General features: G+C 43.8%; 1 protein-coding gene across 2 annotated transcripts in view; it reads left to right on the top strand.

Moving 5' to 3' along the window:
* CHSY1 (chondroitin sulfate synthase 1) overlaps positions 1-22,879 on the top strand; it is a 72,769-nt gene extending 49,890 nt beyond the window's left edge. For both annotated transcript variants that reach the window (XM_023651475.2, XM_014733526.3), the window contains one exon: positions 19,870-22,879. In XM_023651475.2, the coding sequence (XP_023507243.1) occupies positions 19,870-21,462 (1,593 nt within the window). In that variant the 3' untranslated portion in view covers positions 21,463-22,879. The remainder of the gene's footprint in view (positions 1-19,869) is intronic.
* Positions 22,880-23,876: the final 997 nt, after the last annotated feature.

The raw sequence follows: 23,876 nt of genomic DNA, 5'->3' as shown, positions 1-23,876 counted from the left end.
TTGGAATTAAAAAATATTTACTTCATGCCATAGAGTATTGGATAACTGTACAACTATGCCTGGCTGATAGTGGGTGTTCACAAAATATTTGTTGTGTGGAATGGATTGTGTGAATGAAGTCACTTTTTTGTACCTTGTTCAGAATGATGCCTTTGTGACTCATACCCAGTTGCTGATGCAGCTATAACGCTGGTCGGAAACAGGGATGAAATGGACATACTCTGCTGTTTGTGGTCTTTGAGGGTTCTATTTTGGGGAGTGCTATGTCTGTTTTTAGTTTCTTGAAACTGCCTTTCATGCACAAAACCAAAGTCGAATGAACATACACCACAAAGTATGAGGCCCGCAGAATTTGATGCGTTGTGTTTCTTGCTTCTGGTGTTGTTAGTTTCATGTTTTTAATTTAGCTTGAATCAAATGTATGTATTTTTAAAGAAGGTATATAAAATTTTAATTTTGAAATCACTTTTTTGTGAAGGAGGTTCTATTAGAAGTGAAAAGGTAGGAAGCCAGAAGTGAGACTTCCACAGATGATCGGGCGGTCTGAAGGAGACGCCTGGGCTGGTGAAGAGCGGTGGGTTGGATGTCAGGGAGCGGAGAGCGAGGAGATGTCAGCTGAGGACAGGAAGGTGAAGGGCTTGGGGAGAACACCACATTTAGGAACGTGTTCTATTCAGGCAAAGTCTGCACACGCCTGTCTTGCATTCCACTGAGTGGGGGCACTGGGATAGTATCGCTCTAGGTCAGGGGTCATCGGGCTTTTAAAAAGGACAGTAAATATTTTAGACTTAGTGGGCCATATGGTCCCTGTCCCAGCGAAAGCAGCCTTAGACAGTAGCTGGACGAATGAGCATGACTGTGTTCAGCAAGGCTTTCGTCAAGTAGAAGGCCAGTTTTGGCCCATGAGCCATTGTTTGTCAGCCTCTGCTCTGGCTACAGACGTGAGTGTTCTTGATCTTTACTTGCTGTTTCTTTGTCAATTTATCCAGTTTCTCAAGGCTCTTTTTCTCCTTTGTAAAATGGGAATGATATCTAGGACTCACGTGAGATTAACATGAAATAGCGTGTAAAATGCTCCTAGAAAATAGTTTCTAACGCATGTTTTGTGAGGTATCATCCTACAGAGTTGCATTTAAATGATAGTTTACTAATTGGCGCTCATATGTTTACTATCATAGGCAAATTTATAATGTGTGACTTACAGAAGGGCTAGACGCTATAGCAGACACCTGAGAAGTACAGAAAGAGAGATGTTCATTTCTCTCAAGTAACAGTCCAGGGTAGTTATTCCAGGATGTCCGGGACTCTGTTTCTCACAGTCATTTAGAGACTCAGGTTCTTCCGTTTTGCTTCTCCGAAGTCACCTGTGGCCTCGTCCTCAATTGCGTGGTTCTGATGCTCCAGCCAGAGAGGCAGAGCCAGGCCCTGAGAAGGACCCGGCCGGAAGGGGAGCACGTTGCCTCCACTCGCAGTGGGGGACTTGGGTGTGTGGTCACACCTACCTGGATGGGCAGTGGGCACCTGGAGCCAGGCCACAGTCTGTCACCAGGAAGGAAGGGAAGACATACTGGGAGTCCAGTCACGGGCTGTGCCACAAGACCAAAAGAAGTATTGACATCCTGCAGTGAGTCCAGAGCAGCCGCCCCCCTTTTGAGGACTGGGCTTGTGTTTCTCAGGCTGCAGAGGTAAGGTGTCTGAATGTCGCTTTTGGAAATCCTGACAGTGTACCAAGGTCACGTGTTTAAGAAGGACAGTTGTGCAATGCAGTTTGACTTTTAGTCTAAAAAGCTCGTAATACGAGATCCACATAGGTAATAGGCTTCTAACAACTGTGTCCATTGGCAAGAATCAGTGCCTGTTAGGAACTGCTTATCTGCATATTCTGTTTGTGGTTTTGGTTTTATGTTTTCTCTATTGTATGTTGCTCTTATAATTTAACTTTATATAAATGCCATAACTTGGGGTGTCCTTAGATATGTCACCTAAATTTTTCTCTCCTGGAAAATCATTCTGGCTGTAATAGTAGGATATAAGGACTTGGGAATATTTTCAAAATATAGTGTGAAACTAGTAAATCAGCCCAGAAGGGGTGGTTCCCTTAGGGTAGTTCCTTTAGAATTTGTGTCTGTGGCTTTGAGCTTCACCCCACCGTTCCGCTGTGACGGGGCACGTTCATGATTGCACTGGGATTTCGGAGCATGGAAATGCCTTGTTACTGGTTATCAGAGCTTAACCTGATGTTTGAAGAAGGAATGTAATTAATGGGCTTGCAGTCAAATTTATCAATAATTCAAAGGAAAATCTCAAATTGGATTGACGCCATCTAGTTTGGGGAAAAATAAAGCAAAGTTTGCCATTCTTGAGTATTTGCATAGATACATACTTGTGAGTAAGGTAAAACAAGACTAAAATGATTAAAACATGTGTTGCTCCTTTGTATTCGAGGCGTTTGCCTGCAGTTCATTGTGAATTCCCAGGCTTTGTTCACCCAGTGTAACCTTTCAGCAAGTTACACTAACACATTTGAGAAGAAACCAGAACATTCACATTTAAATTGTGGCCTTTATTGCCCACATGGACTAATTGTTCAGGACTTTACAGTATTAGTCATTGATGTCAGTATGTAATACTACTTGGTGATGTTAAAGTGTTGTGGCTTTCCCCAATTATTTCAGCATTAATCGGACCCTCAGATGGTAACAGTGGTTATCGCTGGGGAGTAGGAGTAGAGTTCGTGTTTTTTGTTGCTCTCTGGGTTTTCCTGCTTTCTGCTAGGGAGTGTGGGTTGTGTAATAAACCTTCCCCTCCCTTTTTTTGCAATGGCATGGCGCAGTCTGACACCTGGACTTAACGTCAGAATGGGACAGGAGAAAATGCCTGACCCAGAGGCTGGGAAAGAAAGAGGTTTTCATTTCTTCTAGTGTAACTCATATTTATGGGGTTTTATGAGTATTACAGTGCTTAGTTGGAGTATACTTTAATTTTGTATATTACGTCTACTTTGTATATTTCCACATGATTTATATTGACTAACTTGAGTCAAGATAATATGTAACTTGAATTTGAATCTATGTGAAATTCTCTCCTCTCATTACCCTGCCCCCCACACACACAATATTTTTTATGAAAAACGTTTGTACTTCCAGCCTTTGGTTGACATATGACTTATTCCTTTATAATAGCCTTCCAGCTTTCTCACTTCTATGAAATTTTTGCTTTTCCTCTAGCTTATAATTTTAGTGTCTCTTCTGAGTGACAAATAGAATAGCTTGATTTTATGTAGCAGTTAGTGTTGTTAACTATATCAGGAAAATAAGATGGTTGGAAGTAGAATTATTACTCAGAAATGATAAACTTATAAGGATATATGCACTGTATAGTTTGCAGAATATAGGTTTTTACTCACCTTATATGTGAAGATGTGCATTAGCACAAATACTTTCCAAACGTCAGCAGAATAGGTTTATAACTATTCTCTTTTCAGTATTTTATAATGAATGTATTTTGCTTTATAGTAATAAAAAAGATTTTAAAATAGTAATCACAAGTGATTTAAATATTTCTGCAAGATGGCATTTTAAGAAACACCTGGCTGACAGTGCAGGCTTATGAAATGGTGTAAGACTATACTTCATTCATGAAATCTCTCTTTATGTCATTGTGTCTGCTCTTTATTATGAGACACATTGTGAAATCTGTTGAAACTTTAGGACAGAGAAGTAGGGGAGATCGTGTCTTTTGGGCATCCTTTTCAGAAGTGTACTCTTGAAAATAGAATTTTGACTGTTTAAAGGCACCAGTGGTTATCCCCCACCCCCAGCCTTCACGGCCCTCACCGTCTCCCCTCTCCTGTAACCAAACACGGGCACAGAGTGGTCGCGGGTGTGATTTAACTTAGAGGCAGGGTGTGCGGGACTCGGGGACCGTGTGTGTGCCGTGGTTCTGCTCCAGGTAGGAAGAGCAGGCTCTGGGTGTGATTTAACTTAGAGGCAGGGTGTGCGGGACTCGGGGACCGTGTGTGTGCCGTGGTTCTGCTCCAGGTAGGAAGAGCAGGTTCTGGGTGTGATTTAACTTAGAGGCAGGGTGTGCGGGGACTCGGGGACCGTGTGTGTGCCGTGGTTCTGCTCCAGGTAGGAAGAGCAGGCTCTGAGTGTGATTTAACTTAGAGGCAGGGTGTGCGGGACTCGGGGACCGTGTGTGTGCCGTGGTTCTGCTCCAGGTAGGAAGAGCAGGCTCTGGGTGTGATTTAACTTAGAGGCAGGGTGTGCGGGACTCGGGGACCGTGTGTGTGCCGTGGTTCTGCTCCAGGTAGGAAGAGCAGGCTCTGGGTGTGATTTAACTTAGAGGCAGGGTGTGCGGGACTCGGGGACCGTGTGTGTGCCGTGGTTCTGCTCCAGGTAGGAAGAGCAGGTTCTGGGTGTGATTTAACTTAGAGGCAGGGTGTGCGGGGACTCGGGGACCGTGTGTGTGCCGTGGTTCTGCTCCAGGTAGGAAGAGCAGGCTCTGGGTGTGATTTAACTTAGAGGCAGGGTGTGCGGGGACTCGGGGACCGTGTGTGTGCCGTGGTTCTGCTCCAGGTAGGAAGAGCAGGCTCTGGGCGTGATTTAACTTAGAGGCAGGGTGTGTGGGACTCGGGGACCGTGTGTGTGCCGTGGTTCTGCTCCAGGTAGGAAGAGCAGGCTCTGGGTGTGACTGATGAGATATGAGGTTTAGAAGCAGTTCTCCCTTCTCTTCCGTTTTGGTACTTGATTATTATGGACCTGTATTTAATGCTGCAGAGTCTTAGAAGGAAATGAGGAAGATAAGGCAAAATTGATGTCTAGGTAGTTGTACTGGCCATGGAATTCGGAGCAAAATTAATTTAGAAGTTATCATTTAAAATGCAAGTAGTGAAGGGCCAGCCCCAGTGGCCTAGTGATTTAGTTCGCACTCTGCTTTGGCACAGACCTACACAGCTCTTTTAGCGACCATGCTGTCCTGGCAGCCCACGTACTAAAAAAAAGAGGAAGATTGGCACGGATGTTAGGTCAGGGTGAATCTTCCTCAGCAGAAAAAAAACCCAAGAAACAAAAAAACTAGTAGTGAAAATGTGTCATTTTGAAATACTTTAAAGCATTACCTAGCTGCTTAACCGTTTCTCAGCTGAGGTGCCCATGTAAAATGTATGGGTCCATATGAACAGGGTAAGAAAGAGACAGGAGTAAAGCCATTTAATTAGATTTAATTAGTTGAGACAGCTTTACCTTAGGTGAACTTTTTCACTGTTTCCTTTCAGTTTACAGTACTTGAGGCCAATGTATAAGTAAATGTTAATAGTCAAACAAAAGTTACCCATTCTTAAGAATGATTTTCTTTTTATTTTTCTAACTTAAAGATTACGTAACTGCTCTTACCAGTAATGGCTTTACTGCTGAAGACTCAGTAACCACATCCAGAGGGCTTTGGGGGAAGTTGCTTAGTTCTTTTGAGTCACTTCCACTTTAAAAGATGACGGGGCTGGCATCTGGATCCCACTTTGTTCTGGTGCTGGGCCAAGGTGAGGTGGCTGCCGGCTGCCTGTAAGTCAGCAGAGGAGGAAGGAAGTGGGTGGAGAGGGAGGTGTGGAAATCAGTGCTGAGTGTAAGTGACACTGTCCCTGGCATGTCCCTTCCTTTCCTGGCACCCCCATGCCGAGACTCAGTGCCCCCACCTACTCACAAGGGAAAAAGATCCTGATGTGCTCTCCTTTGCCAAGAGGGTGGGTTTTCTTAGGGAAGTGAAGGTTCCTGAAGGTTCGCTTCATCCCAGTGTGGAAGATTGGTGCTGTCACCAGATCTTCGTCCTGAGCGCCTGCAGTGTTTGTTGTGCACACAGTAAATAGGGGACTTCTCCACTCTTTTCTTTGCCCTTATGCTTTATCTGACCAAAATTTGGTTCCCTGGAGTTTACATAGTTGTTTAGAAAGTTTGGGGTAGTCATTTCTAGCTGTTAAACTTTCTTACTGATTATGCTATTAAAATACTCACACACATGCACGTGAGCGTGCACGCACAGACACACACACACACGCTGCTTATCTAACCCCAGCCTTATAATCGGCCCCCCCTGCACACTTGATGAACCTTGCCCTGAGCCATGTGGAAGGACTGTGGTGGAATGTGGAGGTTGGAAAGGGGGACTGTGGCCTCGGCCAAAGAGCTCCAGGGTGCACGGTCGAGGGGATGGCCAGCCCTGGTGCCTGCTCCTTGCTCCCATATGTGGCCCTTGCTTGGAATAGGTGAGTCATATTTTGCTGAAGAAATGAGTGCTCTGGAGGGAGTACAGCGTCTTCTGTAGTCCTTGACCTGCAGTGCCATCGGAGCACTTCCCTCACCCCCTCGCTTCCATCTGGTCTCGGCTCCGAGATCTCCCTGTTGGAGCGGCCCTCCCAGCCAAGGAGGTGCACGGCACCCCCCTCTTTGCTGTCTCTCTCATTGTATGTTTCCTCAAAGCTCCATTTCCCATCTCACCTGTTACCTGTTTACTGTGAACTGCCTGTCCGTCCCCTGGGGTGTGAGCTCCGGGAGAACAGGGCTGCCACCATCTGGCCTCTGCATGTGCCCTGTGCCCAGAGCAGGACCTGTCAGGAGCCAGCCGTCCCGAGACAGAGCTGAGGGCCAGCCCTGTCCAGCCACGCGGTGACAGAGGGCACAGCACAGGTTGCAGAACACGTGAACTTGTCACCTGGTTTTTACAATGTGGAGAGTCATAGACTGCCTCATAGGACTGAATGGTGGAGACATGGGAACTGCATAGCTTGCAAGAGATGTTGCTTATTAATGTCGCAAAGTCACATAAATTGTTTCACTTCAAATAGGGATTGGGGATAATAAGCATTTTTTAAAAAATCAGATGCCTCTGAAGAGTTAAAGGACAAACTGTCAGTTCAGACGTGTTGCCTAACATTTAACTAACGGCAGAGTTGTGCTGAGTGGGCTGGCTAGGGGAAGTGGGTTATTTTGGAAGTGTCAGATGATTATCTGCTTATTACATTGAAATTCCCAGTTATTAACTTTTCATCCTTGGGGTAAATGTTTATTAAGGGAATCTATTACGTGTCAGGATTTTTGTCTAATAGGTTGCCTGTGTGGTTTTTAAATTAATAAACTTTACTTTTAGAGCAGTTTTAAGTTCAGCAAAATTGAACAGAATGTACAGAAATTTCTCATTTATTCCCATCCCCACCCTCCACACATGCATAGCCTCCCCCATATCAACATCCCCCATCAGAGTGGCACACGTGTTACACCGATGAACCTACACTGACATACCATCACCACCCAGTCTGTAGTTTATATTCGGGTTCCCTCTTGGTGTTGTATATTCTGCTGGTTTTGACGAATGCGTGATGTCATATATCCACTATTATAGTGTCATGTGGAATAGCTTCATTGCCCTAAAACTCCTCTCTGCTCTGCCTGTTCATTCCTCTCCCTCCCTCCAGCCCCTGGCAACCGCTGACCTTTTTACTGTCTCCATAGTTTTGCCTTTTCCGGAATATCATGTAATTGGAATCACACAGTATGTAGCTTTTTCAGATTGGCTTCTTTCTCTTAGTAATATGCATTTAAGGTTCCTCCATGTCTTTCTGTAGCTTAATAGCTCATTTCTTTTTCTTGGTGAGTAATACTCCACTGTCTGGAAGTACTACAGTTCGTTCATCCATTCACCTACTTGGAGGAGGATATCTTGGTTGCTTCCAGGTGTGGCAGTTATGAATAAAGGTGCTAGAAATAACCATGGGCAGAACGTAAGTTGACAAACTGTGTGGACATAAGTTTTCAGTGCGTTTGATTAAATACCGAGAAGTGAGATTGCTAGGTCTTACAGTTGAAAGTTTGTTTAGTTTTGTAAGAAACTGCCAAACTGTGCTAGATCTTACAGTAAAAGTATGTTCCAGTTTTGTAAGAAACTGCCAAACTGTCTTCAAAGTGGCTGTGCCGTTTTGCATTCCCACCAGCAGTGAATGAGATTATCTCTTGCTTCTCCACATCTTTGCCAGCATTTGGTGTTGTCAGTATTTTGTATTTTGGTTATTTTAATAGGTGTGGTAGTATCTTGTTGTCTTAATCTGCAGTTCCCTAGTGAAGTATGATGTTGAACATCTTTTCATGTGCTTACTTGCCATCTGTGTATCTTCTTTGGTGAGGTGTCTTTTAAGATGTTTTGCCCATTTTTTTAATCAGGTTGTTTATTTTCTTACTGTGAGTTGGAGTTCTTTGTATATTTGGGATAACAGTCCTTTATCAGATATATCTTTTGCAGATACTTTCTCCTTGACTGTGCCTTGTCCTCTCATTCTCTTGATAGTATCTTTTGCAGAGTTGTTTTTAATTTTAATGAAGTCCAGCTTATCCATTATTGCTTTCATGGATCATGCCTTTGGGGTTATATCTAAAAAGTCATCTCTAGACCCAAGGTCATCTGGGTTTTCTCTTATGTTATCATCTTAAGTTTTCTCTTACGTTATCTTCTAGGAGTTTTATAGTTTTACGTTTTACATTTAGGTCTATGATCCATTTTGAGTTAATTTTTGTGAAAAGTTTAAAGTCTGTGTCTAAATCGATTTTTTTGGGTATGTGAATGTCCAGTTGTTCCAGCACCATTCGTTGAAAAGACTGTCTTTTGCTCCTTTGTTTTGAAAATGTTGATTTGCATTACTTCTATGGAAATTGAACACTGTGGAATTTAAAGCTTTAATGGCTCCCTCACCCCACCGTCTCCTCGAGCAGAGTTTTTCCTTACACACATGGCCTCCATAACCCCGCAGGGTAAGCTAGGCATCCAGAAGGCGATCTTTATCCCCCACCCCCGCAGGCATAGTCAGCACTGTAGGACGCATACTGCCAGGTCTGGCTTCATTGTGTGAAGCAGAGCTGTGGTTCGTACCATTGGCTTCCGTTGTAGACTGGAGTGGACAGAATTGGGCTGCGTTCTTGTCCCGCTCACTCATTGGCCTTGCTGCCCTGTCCTGTGACTTTATATTGTGACAGCAATTCCACTGGGTTTTCCTGTCATTAGGCCTTCATCATTTAAGGCTGCTTGAATCTTTAGGTGGTTTTGTTTTGTAAGCTATTTCTTGATAAATGTGCTAAGTTAAAATTATATAAATTATCTTTATATAAAATCAGATTTCTGCAACAAATCAGGACTTGACTTTTAAAAATATCCTAGGAGGAAATGAACTTGTTGACCTGCAGATTTGTTTTGGCTCACATTTCGCTTTCTGTCTGTCCCTCTCGCTCACTCTCTTTTCTCATTTGAACTGACTGCTAGCCTTAGGAGACTGCGCAGTGTAGCCAGATTTCTAGCTGCTCTTTAAAAGTCGGAAGATAGGAGCGCACTGGCGTGTATTCCCGTGTGTCCCTGCTCTCCCACCTCCCCGACCTGGTGCGTTCCCCTACCCTGCCCTGTAAGGTTGTTTCTAGTTTTATTTTTGTTTTGGTTTGTTTTTTGGTGATCACCTAGACTGCCGCTTAAATCAGTGTATCATATAGATTTTTGGGCAGGTCTGAGAGCTGGTCTGTGGTTGCACGCTGACCGGAGGGAGGCGGGAGCTCTGTGAGGGGCCGTGTAAGTGGAGGCCAGCGGTGTCTGCAGTGAGGAGTGTTTTAGAGAGGGCCCTGCATAGCCATCCCTCGTGGGCAGCCCCGGGACCGGGGTTGTGCTGCCCACTGCTGTGCCCTGTCTTGTGTGCATGCTTGTCCTGTCCCCAGACGTGGCCTCTTGAATTTTCCCTGCCTTTACTGTGAGTGTCCTGTAAGTATTTGGTGCCACATTTGCTTGTATAAATGTGGTTCTGCATACATTCATTCTTCATAACGCTGCCACATTTGCTGCTTTCTCTATGAAAAAGAAGAAAGTGATGCCTGGAAAGCTCAGGTGACTCCCCCAAGGTCACACGTTAGTAAAGAGGTGAGAGGAGTTCAGATTCGGTTTTCTGACTGTGAGTAAGAGCCCTCTCCTCCCCCCGCCATCGCTATTGAGGGTTCAGACCACGGAATGCTCACTTGCGGACAATTGATTTCAGCTTAATTACTGTGCTTATTGTCTTATGTTGAAGTCTTAAATTACTACCAACAGTTTTCGTTTTACTTCGCCAAGCTTAATTCTCAATTATTTTGAAGTGCATCAGACTTCTCTAAAAGGTATTTAGATTTCAGAATTTGACACTAACCGTTCAAGACACATTCATATAGTTCTCATTTTTTACCACCAGAGACCCAGCTTAATTCCCATGAAAAGTTTACTTTTTTGAATGGAGTCTTTAAAATACAAAGTACCTAATCCTTTAATTTAATTGGATGAAAGTTGGCAAAGCCTACACAAAACTAATTAGGAGAGCCCTAATAGGGACATGTAGGATAACCATATGTCCTGAGAACTGGGAACAGGCCCTGTTTGTGCTAGTAATCTTGGCCTAATTGTTAACAGACTCCGTCTTTCATCTCAAAAGGTCCTGCTTCAGACAGTAAATTTTCTGGAAAACCTACCTGTAGATGTATAAGGATGTTAATTTAAAACCTGTGAAGATGGTTATTTTGAAACTGCCATCAGTTATGGTCTCTTCACATTTAAGCAACCTATATTTTCCTTGAACCAGTTTTCAGGACAAAATGATAGGAAAACAAATTCTCTGCAATGAATTGAAACCCTGTATAAATCAGAATTAGAAATGGCTGTTGATCTAGAGCGGTGATAATCTGTTGATGTGGCTGAAATATGTATTTAATGAAGGCCATTCATGTAAACAGTTGATGGGCAGAACCATGACCTAATGAGAATGTTGGCCTTCGTTGCAGAGGACAAGCAGGACGTTTGCTAATGAAGACCGTAGAAGGTATTTGTGAACTGAAGATTAGATGTGGGTAGTTGATGGTTATTCCCAGCTGGGCTAGAAGTTCCTGGGAATAGCGTGACCTTGATATTTATTAGCCCCTCTCGGATTTACCGTGGAATGACTCAGAGTCCTGAAACATCTCACAGTAAAGGAAATGGCTTTGCTGGAGTCCAAGATTATGTGGGTACTTTTCAGAACAAAGATTAAGGGCTGTTTTACGGACGCTGGAAATTAAATGAAACCATCAGTGGTACTGTATGCATCTTAAGAGGGCTTCTTCAGTCCATTTTTTTAAAGAAAGGAATAACCTTGTGATTATTGAATAACCTGATGCATTCATTTGTGCTTTCTTCTGCAGTACTTTTTAACTTTCCACTTTATAATATTCTTCCAAATAATATGCCAAATTGTAGGTCATTGAAATACTTTATAATAATAAAATGCTCTTAAATTCTAAATTTGGTACTATTCAGAAAAAATTTTTGTAAGAAAAAAATTACATATTTGTTAGCCCTCGAATTACTAAAATTAACTCTTATGAATCTCATATCCTTAACTATTTTTATTTGTAGCAAAATTGGAGGCTTGCTTTTATAGGATGGCAACAGTCCCTTGGGATGTGGTGTTAGCCTTTCCTGCTCCTAGTGCAGTTTGATTCACTGCAGGTAGAAGAACCCTGTGCCATTCTGATCTGCACCTTCAGCCGCGTCAGGTGGCGGGGTAGAAGAACCTCGGGGCACGACGTCAGAATTGTACGTGGCTGGTTCTAGAATGGACACATAACATCTTAGAACTCTTCACCTTGCAGGAACCCCTAGTACAGTACAGTCATTTTACAAACGCGAAAACTTCACACCCAACACGTTATCTGACTCGTCCAAGGTCTTTCAAATTCTTTGTGGCATAAAAGCAATAACTGTCTCCATACAGTCTTATTTCTTAATCTTTATTCTTTAACTTGTTACATTCTAAACTTTTTTCCAGAGAAGTAATAGTTTTATTTCTATCACCCAAAAATTGCTAAACACTTACTTTAGTCTGTGATTATACCTCTTAAGGATTGTGGACTTCATTCCTGTTGAATCCAGGAAATTGCTTGGTGTTCAGAAATTAAATCTTACCTGCTTAGCAGGGGATGTTGTGAGCAGCAAATTGGCTGTGATATGAAGGAGAGAGGGACAATGGATAGAAGATACAGGTGTTCAGCTTGATGACCCAGCTGTTTCTCATTGAAGTGCCTAAAAGCAAAATGGTTCAGTTTTGTCTCGCCCACAGCATGCCTTCTTAAATGCAACCAGGCATCTTTAAAGAAAAACAAAAGGTAGGAAAAACCCAAATGGCAGCAGAGAATCCAAAGTATAAACAAACAAAGACAGTTTGAGGAGAATTTGCAAGGGATTCAAAAATCAAATGTAAATGCCCAAAATACTGCAAAGGCAGAAATGAGATACAGAAGCACTAAGATCCCTGTATGTGATCAGGTGGAGAGAGTGACTTGGAATAAGAGTGCAAAGCAGAGAGGTGAGTGGGTGGGGGCCGTTGCACACTCACAGCCAGGGGTGCCCCGGAGGTCTGGGCCAGGGCCGTGGAGCTGCTGGGGCCACTGCTTCTCCCACCCGCCTCCATTTCAGGAATCACAGATGATTTCTAGATCATTCCTCCCTAACTTGGCCTTAATATCTCATTGACATTTTTGCTTTGAATTGTATTTTATATTCCCTGTTCTTGATTTTCAAGGTGATTTGTAACCTACATTTCTCTCAAAAAATTTTTCTCTGAACTGAATTTCCCCCTCTACTTCTCCTGTCCCACCGCATCGGGGGTGAAAAGGAAATAGTTCCTTACCTCTACCCCAAAACCACTTCTCATAAGGCTTCGTACGGAAGCTGAGGGCGGTTGGCAGATGTGCTCAGTGACTGACGGGGCCACCTGAAGCTGATTTGGACAGAGTCTTGGTGTTACCGTTAATATCCTTATGTGGAGGTGCACGTCCTCACCTGTTACATTTGATCTGCTCACCTGTAAAGGACTTAGGTCTGTATTTGCCCTTTTACAGTGGGAGCTATTTAATTGGCGTTTGTTTAGATTTTTCTGAAGAGCTTTGCAGGTATGTATTCCCTCCAGTTGGGCAGGTGGGTAGCTTGTCTAAAGCATTTATTTTGTAGCTATGTTAGTGCACTACGTTAGTCCTTTGGAGTGAGGTGAGGGGACACTGGCCAGTCTGGGCATAAACTTGGCCTTATTTTTAAATTCTTTTTGTCCAGTGCTTCCTCCCTCAAACACACACACACACACACACACACACACACAAAACACTTTTGTCTTGCAACTGATTTCTTCTTCATAAATTATATTCATTTTTGGTTTTTTTACCTTTCCAGTCGAACTTTTGGAGTTTAGCCACAAGGTGCCCAGAACACCTTTACTATACTTTAAAACTGTCTGTAATGGTTTCAGGGGGTTTTAAGGTTTTCATCCGCCTGTTAGTCACTAATTGTCTCCTCTTCGTCTTTATGCCTTCAGCACACACAATCTGTGTTTCAGGTAAAGCTTGCCTAGACTTCAGTCACTGTGAAAGTACTGGCCACAAATAGCCTCTGAAACATTTTGAGAAACGTATTCCTGAAAGTGTTTGGGGACTTGATGTCCTAGCGAGTGTGTAAGAAGCAATCAATCATGCAGAGAAGACCGTGCGCTCCACAGAGCACTCCATCGGCGCTCGCTCTCCTGTGGGGTTTTGCTAGCCAAGAATAAAATGTGCAGTCATATATTTGCTTTTCTCGGGAGTGAAAAACAAAGGACAACTACATCCTTTGTCTGGAAGGGTATTTTCTTTAACATGTACAGTGGAGTTTTACATTTTAAAATATTTCCTGGTCAGAGGAGCGAGCCCAGCCTTGTCCCTGGATGTTATTACCAAGTACATGTATTGTATCAGTCAGTCCTCATTAGCTGTGTTATTCTGCATTGAAATTATTCAACAACTGCTTGGTACTTGCTGTGCTTAACGACTTGACTGTTTGCCGTGAAATTATCACATATCTATCGCGCATCTTGTAATGTGTCGGGCACTGAGCTAGACTCTGGAGGTAGAGACAGTGAGCCTCCGAGCTCTCTTCCCCTCAGTCTGCTGCAGAGCTCTTTGTCTGAGTCTGTTTGGGCTGCTGTAACAAAAACACCATAGACCAGGGGCTTGAACGGCAGACATTTACTTCCACACAGTTCTGCAGGCTGGAGGTCTGAGATCAGGGTGCCAGCATGATCTGGTTGTGGTGAGGGCCATCTTCCTGGTTTAGAGATGGCTCTTTTCTTGCTCTGTCCTCGCATAGTGGGGAGAAAGTGCTCTGGTCCCTTCATCCCCTGATAAGGGTACCAATCCCATCATGGGGGCTCCACCCACATGGCTTCATCTAAACCCAGTTACCTCACCTCCAGGCACCATCACATTGGGGTCAGGGCTTCAGCATGTGAACTGGGGGACACAGATACTCAGTCCATAGAACTCTTCTGTGGAACTTCCTTTCCCTGTCGTTCTGAGGCTCTCTCCTGTTGCCTGTGTTGTGCCCCTTGTTTTCTGGATCCTATGTCATCATCTTTCTAGATTTGTTCCCTCATTCTAGAGGATACATCCTCTTCCTGGGAAAGAAGGGATTTGAGGTAAAATTGAGTCCTTGAATACCTGAAAACATCTCTTCTCCCCTCTTCCTTGGTAGACAGTTTTGCTGGGAAGAGAATTCTGCATTGAAAATAACTGTCACTCCTTCCACCTTTGGGCATTGCTCTCTGTCTCCCAGTAGGTTGTGTTCAGTGCCACTCAATTTCTGATTGATTGTAAATGGCCTTTCTTCTCCTCTTTGGAAGTTTTTAGATGGTTTTGTCTGTGGTGTTCTGAATTTGTACACTTGGTACTGGGCACTTGAGGGTGTAATTGAGGCACCTGAGCCCTTTAGTTCTGGACCCATTTTTTATACAGTTATTTTATCCACTGTGATTTCTCTTTCTAGAATGAATACTTTTATGTTGTCCATTTCTGTTTCTGTTTTATGGGATAGTCTTCAGCTTTATCTTCAAACCCTACTCTTCTTTTTTGTCTTGCTATTTTATGTTTAATTTCAAGAGATTTTTTCTCTGATTTTCTTTTTTTTTTTTAAAGATTGGCACATGAGCTAACAACTGTTGCCAGTCTTTTGTTTTTTTCCTGCTTTGTCTCCCCAAATCCGCCCCCTCCCTCACCTAGTTGTATATCTTTGTTGCAGGTCCTTCTAGTTGTGGCAGTCTGATTTTCTTTTTTATAGTATTGTTTTTGTGGCATGGATACATTCTTCTCTTTGAATACATTATAGTTTTGTTTTTGTTGTTGAATTTTTCTTTTGTTCACTTGCATTGTTTCTTTTTCCACCAAGCTTTTTGTTTCTTTGTTTTGTCTCCATCTTTCCTGTTGGAAGGAGCCCTGTTTCAACTGCCTGAGGGTCCTTGGTTGTTGATTGTCATTTAAGAGTAAAGCCTTGAAAAATTAACTGGAAACTCTGCAGGCAAGTTTTTTTGGTTTTTGTTTTGTTTTGTTGGGGGTTTTTTTTGGTGAGGAAGGTTGGCCCTGAGCTAACACCTGTACCTGTCTTCCTCTGTTTTGTGTGTGGGATGCCACCACAGCATGGCTTGATGACCATTGTGTAGGGCCGTACTCAGGATCCAAACCCACAAACCCTGGAGCATACCAACTTAACCACTATGCCACCAGGCAGGGCTCAAGATTTTTTTAACTACTATATTTACTGTAGTGATACAACTTTTTGCCTGATGTCTTTTGTTGGACTCTAGATCTCTATGCGGCTGTTTAGTTGATCCAGAAAAGACGCTTCCGGTCTTCTACTCAGGATGAGGAGTGGAGGATAAGTGTTCTAGGAGCCAGTTGAGAGATGAGGGCTGGCATTCCTACTGTTTAGACTTTCATCTCCCCCCTATTGTCAGCCTGGAACTCATCCCTACTCAGGTGTTCAGATTTCATTTCTGGAGAAACCAAACTTCAGATGTATATGATTATCGATGAACTAACCCCAGAGGAGTGAGGGAAAATGGGAAGTTATTTAGGAATAACTAATGTAAATGATGAACATATTTAAAAACCTCCAATATGTGCTACTAGCCAGTCCCAGTTTAGTTACAACAATTGGTAGGCAGTCCTACGTGTATTTTGTCAACAGCTCCATCATCTAAATGGTAGAGTAACTTGGAGGGTGTCTTTGAAGATACTGGGCATCTGCCACCACCCTCCTTCCCCGCCCCTGGGGTGGTGCTGGGGGAGGGGAGTTGTGCCCTGGCTGTGTAGGGAGGGAACGTGGGACCTACTGCTCCGTGTTCCCAGTTCCTCCAGGCTCCCTGTGCGCAGCACTGGCCTCTCCCCCACCTTTCGCAGCAGTGGTATCTTTCTTGGGATTCTGAAGGGTAAATTTTATTACTCTTCAGAGCAGCCTGTTAGATTTTATCTTCCTTCACTCACTTCATTTTCTCAGAATGTGAGGGCATCTCTTGTCTGCTGTGTCTCCTCCCATGTTTTGGTCCTTATGGGTTTATTCCTTTTATATGTCTTTATTCTCTTTTTAAGAGATATTTGGAAAGAGAGAATCATGAGTTCTCCCACTCATATTATAGCCATAAGTCTTTGATTTATATTTTAGGAAGACCATTTTTGCTGCTATGTCGAGAGTGGAATTGAGGGAAGAACAGAATTCTGCAGGGAGACGGATGGGAGGCTGAGGCATAACCAGCCGGGCGAGAGAAGAGCAGGGTCTGAGATACCCAGGGAGATGGAATTGGCAGCATGTGCTGTGTGCAGGGGGAGAGGAAGGAACAGCACCTGTTTCAGATTGTTCTGACCTAATTTTAGAAAGCAACTTGTAAGTCCAAATTGATGGCTCAGTGTGTTCAATCGACGGCTCAGTCAGTTCCAAGTCATCTTGGAAATGGAGGAACCTTTAAAAAAGAAAGTCGTAGTTCTTCATGCTCATTGTTAAAAATTTGGAAATAAGCAGACAAAATGGAAATAATATGTAATTATAAACATCTGTAAAATCTCTACCAAAATTATCATGCAGCCTTCCATCGCGGGGCGTGCAGTAGTAGTTTTGCTAGTCCCCAGTCTTGGAGCGCGGAGGTTGTGACTCATTTGTCTGCTGCGGCCCCTTGTGTAGCCCTCGTCACACAGGTGGCATCCTCAAGGGGCGTCGTGGGGTCTCAGGTTGTAAGGCTACCTGTGTTAAAGCTGGAAGAATGGCCTCGCAGGCATTCCCTTGTTACTGCTGGGGCACGTGACGGGTGAGGGATGGAGCGCGGGAAATGACTGTTCGAAGTTTTTACCACCTACAAAACCTTTTCCTCAGTCTTTGTTCATGGCTTTCAATCTCCAGATGACACTCACTTGTCACCTGTAGCCGTGCAGGTTGCACCCCGGAATCAGCCCAGCCGGAAAATGCATAGTGGGAAGTTCTCATTAAACTTCTTCCGTGTGACTCATGTAAAGAGTGAAGTAGAAGGATAAAATTATTATGCTCCGTATGGTCGTCATCTGAACCTTGCCATGGGGCATTTATTTTACTATCGTTTTTCTCAGTCGTCGCTGTGGCCCATCCATCAGGGCTTGGAGGGGTTCAAGCATCAGTTGCTTCATGCCTTCTCTCAGTAAATCAAGTGTTTGAGTTTTGCTGTCCCCTAGTTTACAGTAGGTGACAGAAGAGGGATGTGAAGTTCCCAGTAACTCAGTGCTGCTGTGTGCTGTGTGCAGTACATTGAGAGAAAAGCGAGCAGACTCTGCCCGCGCGTGGGTGAGCGCCCCATGTGTCCTGGTGCGTCTTAGCCCCCGGAAAAGGCAGTGCTCTCTCCAAGGTTAGAGGCACTCTGCTTCCTCTTTATTTTAAACTTGACTGCCCTTTCTAATGAACTGTAAAATTTGGAAATTATTGCACTGGATGATTCATGTACATGTCCCATATGCTGATCATGGACAACGGGGGAAGCAGAGTCGGAAGCAGTGAGTGCATTTCAGAGGTGTTGTAATTCCATGCTAATTCCTACCTAGAGCAGACTTCACAGGTGCAGGGAGAGGAAAGAGTGGAGTTCAGCAGGTCAGCGTCTGTCAGACTCAGGCTCCATGGGAATTCTGGGAGTGAGTGAATGTGCGTGCAGCCCCTGCACAGAACCTGGCAGGCAGTCCAGCCCCTCTTTCTTCTTTTAAGCTATTCTTTGGAAGTATTTCCCTCTTTTTTCCTCTTCTTGTCTTTATTTATTAGCAGCTTACAGTATTGTATAGAAATGGAAAATGGGGTGTAAAAATGCTAATCTGTATCTTTCTGTTTTATGGTGGTTACAATGGCTCAGAAGAAAAAGTTAAAAATATGACTGTCCAGGGGCTGCCCCGTGGCCGAGTAGTTAGTTCACGCACTCCGCTTTGGCGGGCCAGGATTCGCAGGTTTGGATCCTAGGTGCGGACCTACACGCTGCTCGTCAAGCTGTGTTGTGGCAGCGTCCCACATAGAAGAACTAGAATGACTTACAACTAGGATGCACAACTATGCACTGGAGATTTGGGGAGAAGAAAGAAAAAGGAAGATTGGCAACAGATGTTAGCTCAGGGCCAATCTCTTCTCACCAAAAAAAAAAAAAAGAGGCCTGCTAGGAGAGGAAGGGTGGACCCAGCAAGCTAAGGATGGGATTCCTGGAGTCAGTGGGGGAAATGTTTCTGGATGGGGAGTCTTCCCAGGGCTTCACAAATCATTCCATGTTGGGGAGCACCCGTGTCCCCCCAAGTAAAGTGGGCTTCATTTATTCTTAAAAAAAAAAATGACTGTCCAAAGACCAATAAGTTCTCTCTTGAAATTCTTATCACCCTTATCAAGAGTTAGTATGTAACAATTCGAACAAGAACCAAAACCGAACCACAAATGAAAGAAACAGGACTAATTTAGCTGATACCAACCTCAAGTATTATTTTTACTAAACATTTTTTGCAAATTTTTATTCTTCTTTCCATAAGGCTTGGTAGGCGTTCATCATCTCGTTGCTCGAATGAACTGGGGAATTAAGTGTGTTCCCTGCCTGACTGGAGGGAACGCAGACCTCCCCAGCATGTGATGGACCTCAAGCTGATGTTCCCCCACACCTGTATCGTAGGACAGAGGGAGAGTTGGTGGAATAATGAGCTGCCTTGCCTTCCCTGCCTTCAGCTCAGCTGACTTTTCCTGAGCCCTGCATGCGCCGGCTCTGTGTTGGTACTGGAGACCCCGTGCTGGGCAGGCAGACCCTCCTCCCGCCTGCACAGAGGCCACGGAGGGGCACACCTGACACAAGGAACAAGCAGGCATTTAAAGGATTTTCAGAGTGCACACTTCCAGCTGCCTTGCAGAACCTTGGTTTCCCCTGCAGCACGTCCCTCCAGATGGCAGGCCTCTTCCTGCGTGTGAACGGCTTCCTTCTCTCTAGCTCCCCGGAGCAGTGCTAATCCTGTGCGCAGGTCATCCTGCTGCACTCCTCTTTACTCCATCAGATGCAGTTTATTCCAAAACAAGGGCAGCCGCAGGGGCTGCTGTTCCAGATAGATGGCAGCTCCCATTGGTTGCTAGTCTTCAGTGAGGGCACTGTGCCTCTTAGGTCCCTGTCAACAGGCTTGGTGGGCCCCAAGGTGGCACTCTCTCCCAGGTATGCTGACTTGGTGCACTCTGATTCACGATTACACTTTTTCTTTATGGGAAAAGTTTTTCATAATTCTGTTTCCTGCAGAATTATATTGGCCAGCTTTACTGATGAAGTCTTATTTCTTTCAGCAGTTTGTAACTGTTCTTCTCATCTCGTTGGACTGCTGTAGGTGGGGCTTTGTCTAGGGCCTTTTGTGTGTTATGGCTCATTTACAAAGATTTCTAATAGTGACATTTTTTTAGGGTCTGCAGGCATGTAAGGAAATAAAAGAATGGGGGACACTCAGTCGTGTAATGCTAAAATAGCAATCTTTTTTTTCTTAACAGATGCAGCAACTTTTTTATGAGAATTACGAGCAGAACAAAAAGGGGTACATTAGAGATCTCCATAACAGTAAAATTCACCGAGCCATCACGCTGCACCCCAACAAAAACCCGCCCTACCAGTACCGGCTCCACAGCTACATGCTCAGTCGCAAAATAGCCGAACTCCGCCACCGCACCATTCAGCTCCACCGCGAGATCGTCCTGATGAGCAAATACAGCAACACCGAGGTTCATAAGGAAGACCTCCAGCTGGGGATCCCTCCTTCCTTCATGAGGTTTCAGCCCCGCCAGCGAGAGGAGATTCTGGAGTGGGAGTTTCTGACTGGGAAATATTTGTATTCGGCTGCAGATGGCCAGCCCCCTCGAAGAGGGATGGACTCCGCCCAGAGAGAGGCCTTGGATGACATTGTCATGCAGGTCATGGAGATGATCAATGCCAACGCCAAGACCAGAGGGCGCATTATTGATTTCAAGGAGATACAGTATGGCTATCGCCGCGTGAATCCCATGTATGGGGCCGAATATATCCTGGATCTGCTGCTTCTGTACAAAAGGCACAAAGGGAAGAAAATGACGGTTCCTGTGCGGAGGCACGCGTATTTACAGCAGGCCTTCAGCAAGATCCAGTTTGTGGAGCACGAGGAACTGGATGCCAAGGAATTGGCCAAGAAAATCAATCAGGAGTCTGGATCCTTGTCCTTTCTCTCGAATTCCCTGAAGAAGCTTGTTCCCTTTCAGCTCCCCGGGTCGAAGAGCGAGCACAAAGAACCCAAAGAGAAAAAGATAAATATATTGATTCCTTTGTCTGGACGTTTTGACATGTTTGTGAGATTTATGGGTAACTTCGAGAAGACGTGTCTCATTCCAAATCAGAACGTCAAGCTTGTTGTTCTGCTTTTCAATTCTGACTCCAACCCTGACAAGGCCAAACAAGTTGAACTCATGAGAGATTATCGCGTTAAGTACCCTAAAGCTGACATGCAGATTTTGTCTGTGTCTGGAGAGTTTTCAAGAGCTTTGGCCCTTGAAGTAGGATCTTCCCAGTTTAATAATGAATCCTTGCTCTTCTTCTGTGACGTTGACCTCGTGTTCACTACAGAATTCCTCCAACGATGTCGAGCAAATACAGTTCTCGGCCAACAAATATATTTTCCAATCATCTTTAGCCAGTACGATCCAAAGATTGTTTATAGTGGGAAAGTTCCCAGTGACAACCATTTTGCCTTTACTCAAAAAACCGGCTTCTGGAGAAACTATGGGTTTGGCATTACTTGTATTTATAAGGGAGATCTTGTCCGAGTAGGCGGCTTTGATGTTTCCATCCAAGGCTGGGGGCTTGAGGATGTGGACCTTTTCAACAAGGTTGTCCAGGCAGGTTTGAAGACGTTCAGGAGCCAAGAAGTAGGAGTAGTCCACGTCCACCATCCCGTCTTCTGTGATCCCAATCTTGATCCCAAACAGTACAAAATGTGCTTGGGGTCCAAAGCATCAACATATGGGTCCACACAGCAGTTGGCTGAAATGTGGCTAGAAAAAAATGACCCAAGTTACAGTAAAAGCAGCAATAATAATGGCTCAGTGAGGACAGCCTAATGTCCAGCTCTGCTGGAAAAGACGTTTTTAACTATCTAATTTATTTTTCAAAAATTTTTTGTATGATCAGTTTTTGAAGTCCATACAAGGATATATTTTACATGTGATTTTCTTACAAAGGACTCCTTGAAGATCGAGCTTTTTGAACAAAAATGTGATCATGTTTGCCTTTGAACACATTTTCTTGCTGAACGTCATGTAGCAGACTTGCTTCACTAGGACTTGAAATGTACCTGATGAACAAAACTTTTTTTTTCATTTCCTTTTCAGACCCCTTTGCTGTAGTCCTATGGCAGAAAACGTGAACGATCCTGCAAAGTATTATTGTAACAAAACACTGTAACTCTGGTAAATGTTTTGTTGTAACTGTTAACATTGCACAGATTCTACCTTTTGTCTTTTTTATGACTTTTTTTTTTTAAGCCGTTTCGTGTTCCAGTTGTAAAATAAGGAAATGTGATAATAGCTGTATCGTCATCTTCAGGAGAGCTTTCCAAAGTTGATTCTTTCTCCTAAACTTGGGTTTGTTGTCATGGAGGTTTTTTGAAGCAGAGGGAACAAGGAAGGCACAGTGAGGCCATGGCTGCCCTCGTGATTCCTGTAGCCTGAATGGACCTGGCATTAAATTCCCAGAAGGCTTTGGCATTTTCTGTCTTCCTGACCCTTCTCTTGAAAGGGTCAAGTATTAGTACTTAGAACAGCAAAGAAGAATTATTGTAATAAATCTTATGTGCGCAAGCTAAAACAAAAAAACCCACCCTCATGAAAGCACTGGGGGAGATGTATTGGTGTGTTCCCTTCACCCTTCTGTGTTACGTTGGTGGAAATGGTTATTTCATTCTTTCATTGCTGTTTTGTTTTCTCCTTTGTATCTGAAGTACCTTTAATTTATTTAATATCCGTTGGTTAGAGCACTGCCGTTTCTGGAGTCCCTCTTAGTTACTGGTATTTATGTGTATTGGGCGTGTGTTTAGTATGTTTTATTTGCAGTAAAAAAACTGATCTCCAAAGATTTCCTTTTGTAAAGTCTTTTCCCCCCTCGTTAATTTTTACATTCCTTACTGTTTTACTAAATATTAAGTGTTCTTTGACAATTTTGGTGCTCACTTGTGTTGGGGACAAAAGTGAAATGAATCTGACATTACATCAGAAAGTTTTAAAGTTTGTTTTAAACTCACAGATCAAACGTGCCTTAATAAATTTTTTTTTCATTTAGATTTCAAACAGTAACAGACTTGCCATTTTAATATACATCATTGGAGATCTGCTTACTTGTAAATAGCCTGTTGCTCATTTGGAAAAATAAACTAGTAAACAATATTTTTCTATTGTACTTTTCAGATCCATTTTGTCTCATTACTCCTGTTTTAGCTGAAGAATTGTATTACATTTGGAAAGTAAAAAACTTAAACACTGATTCGTAAAGTTTCTTGAGTTATTTAAGGGGAATATTGCTGTTGACTGCAGTTTGGGAGTGAGATGAAGCTAACTTTCAAGGGCCTCTTCCTCTATTTTTTCCTAGAATGAGCTTGTCCTTTGTTTGTTCCTGTTCACTTTGCCCAGTCGTGTTCTCTGGAACAGAGATCTTCAAACCAGGTCCGAGCCTGGTCTGGCTCCTTGGTACAAATGCGCCTCTCAGGCCCCATGGTGGACCTCCTGGCGCATTAGAATCTGCATTTTAACAAGTACCCACGTGATGCTGTCAGTTGCACGGACGTTCTCAGAGTTTTAGGATAGATCTGGCTACAGGATAAATTGCACGCAGTTGAATCAAAAAAGTAAGATTTTTGATGCCAAGGCAGCAAGCTTTGTGGATGCGAATTACACTCCCAGGACAGGTATTTACTGTGTAATGACAGTTAAGACCCAATATAATGACATTGTGCTCACAGTAGGAATTGCTGTCCTTCAGCCTAATTGCCATTTACTTTGTGGGAGTATTTAGTTTTTCCTTGGGGAAAAAGCACATTTTTATTCTTCAGTAAGGAAGAGCACAGTATACATCTTGATGCCCAAGAAAGTTAAATTCTCTCCTGTTTATCATAGTAGAGAACTACATAAGGAGTTGGGATGGGGTGTGAGCAATAGCTTCATCGTTGGAATGTCTGTCCATGGTGACTTTGTTCAGATTGACCATTTCCTTCCTGCTTGCGCTCTTGCTCAAGTCTTTTCCTCTTCCTGATGTCAGGGTTGGTGCTCATGAAGGTAATGCCTTCCCTTCATCTGCGTTCAGGCTCCAGAGATGTGGTGGACCCCTCATTCCAGGTCCCCTCCCCTGCTAGTGCCATGTCTGGACTCTGTGCCCACTGCTTTCCGGGTTCACCCTCCCCACCTCACCCCCTTGGGTACTCCTTGGTCCCTCTGCCGGGGCCCCTCTTCCTAAAGCACCCTTCCAAATCAGCAGCCCCAGTGCC

This window comes from Equus caballus, chromosome 1 (assembly GCF_041296265.1).
Source record: "Equus caballus isolate H_3958 breed thoroughbred chromosome 1, TB-T2T, whole genome shotgun sequence".
NCBI lineage: Eukaryota > Metazoa > Chordata > Mammalia > Perissodactyla > Equidae > Equus > Equus caballus.
Note: the sequence above shows the minus strand (reverse complement) of the source record. Positions and strands in the feature narration are given on the sequence as shown.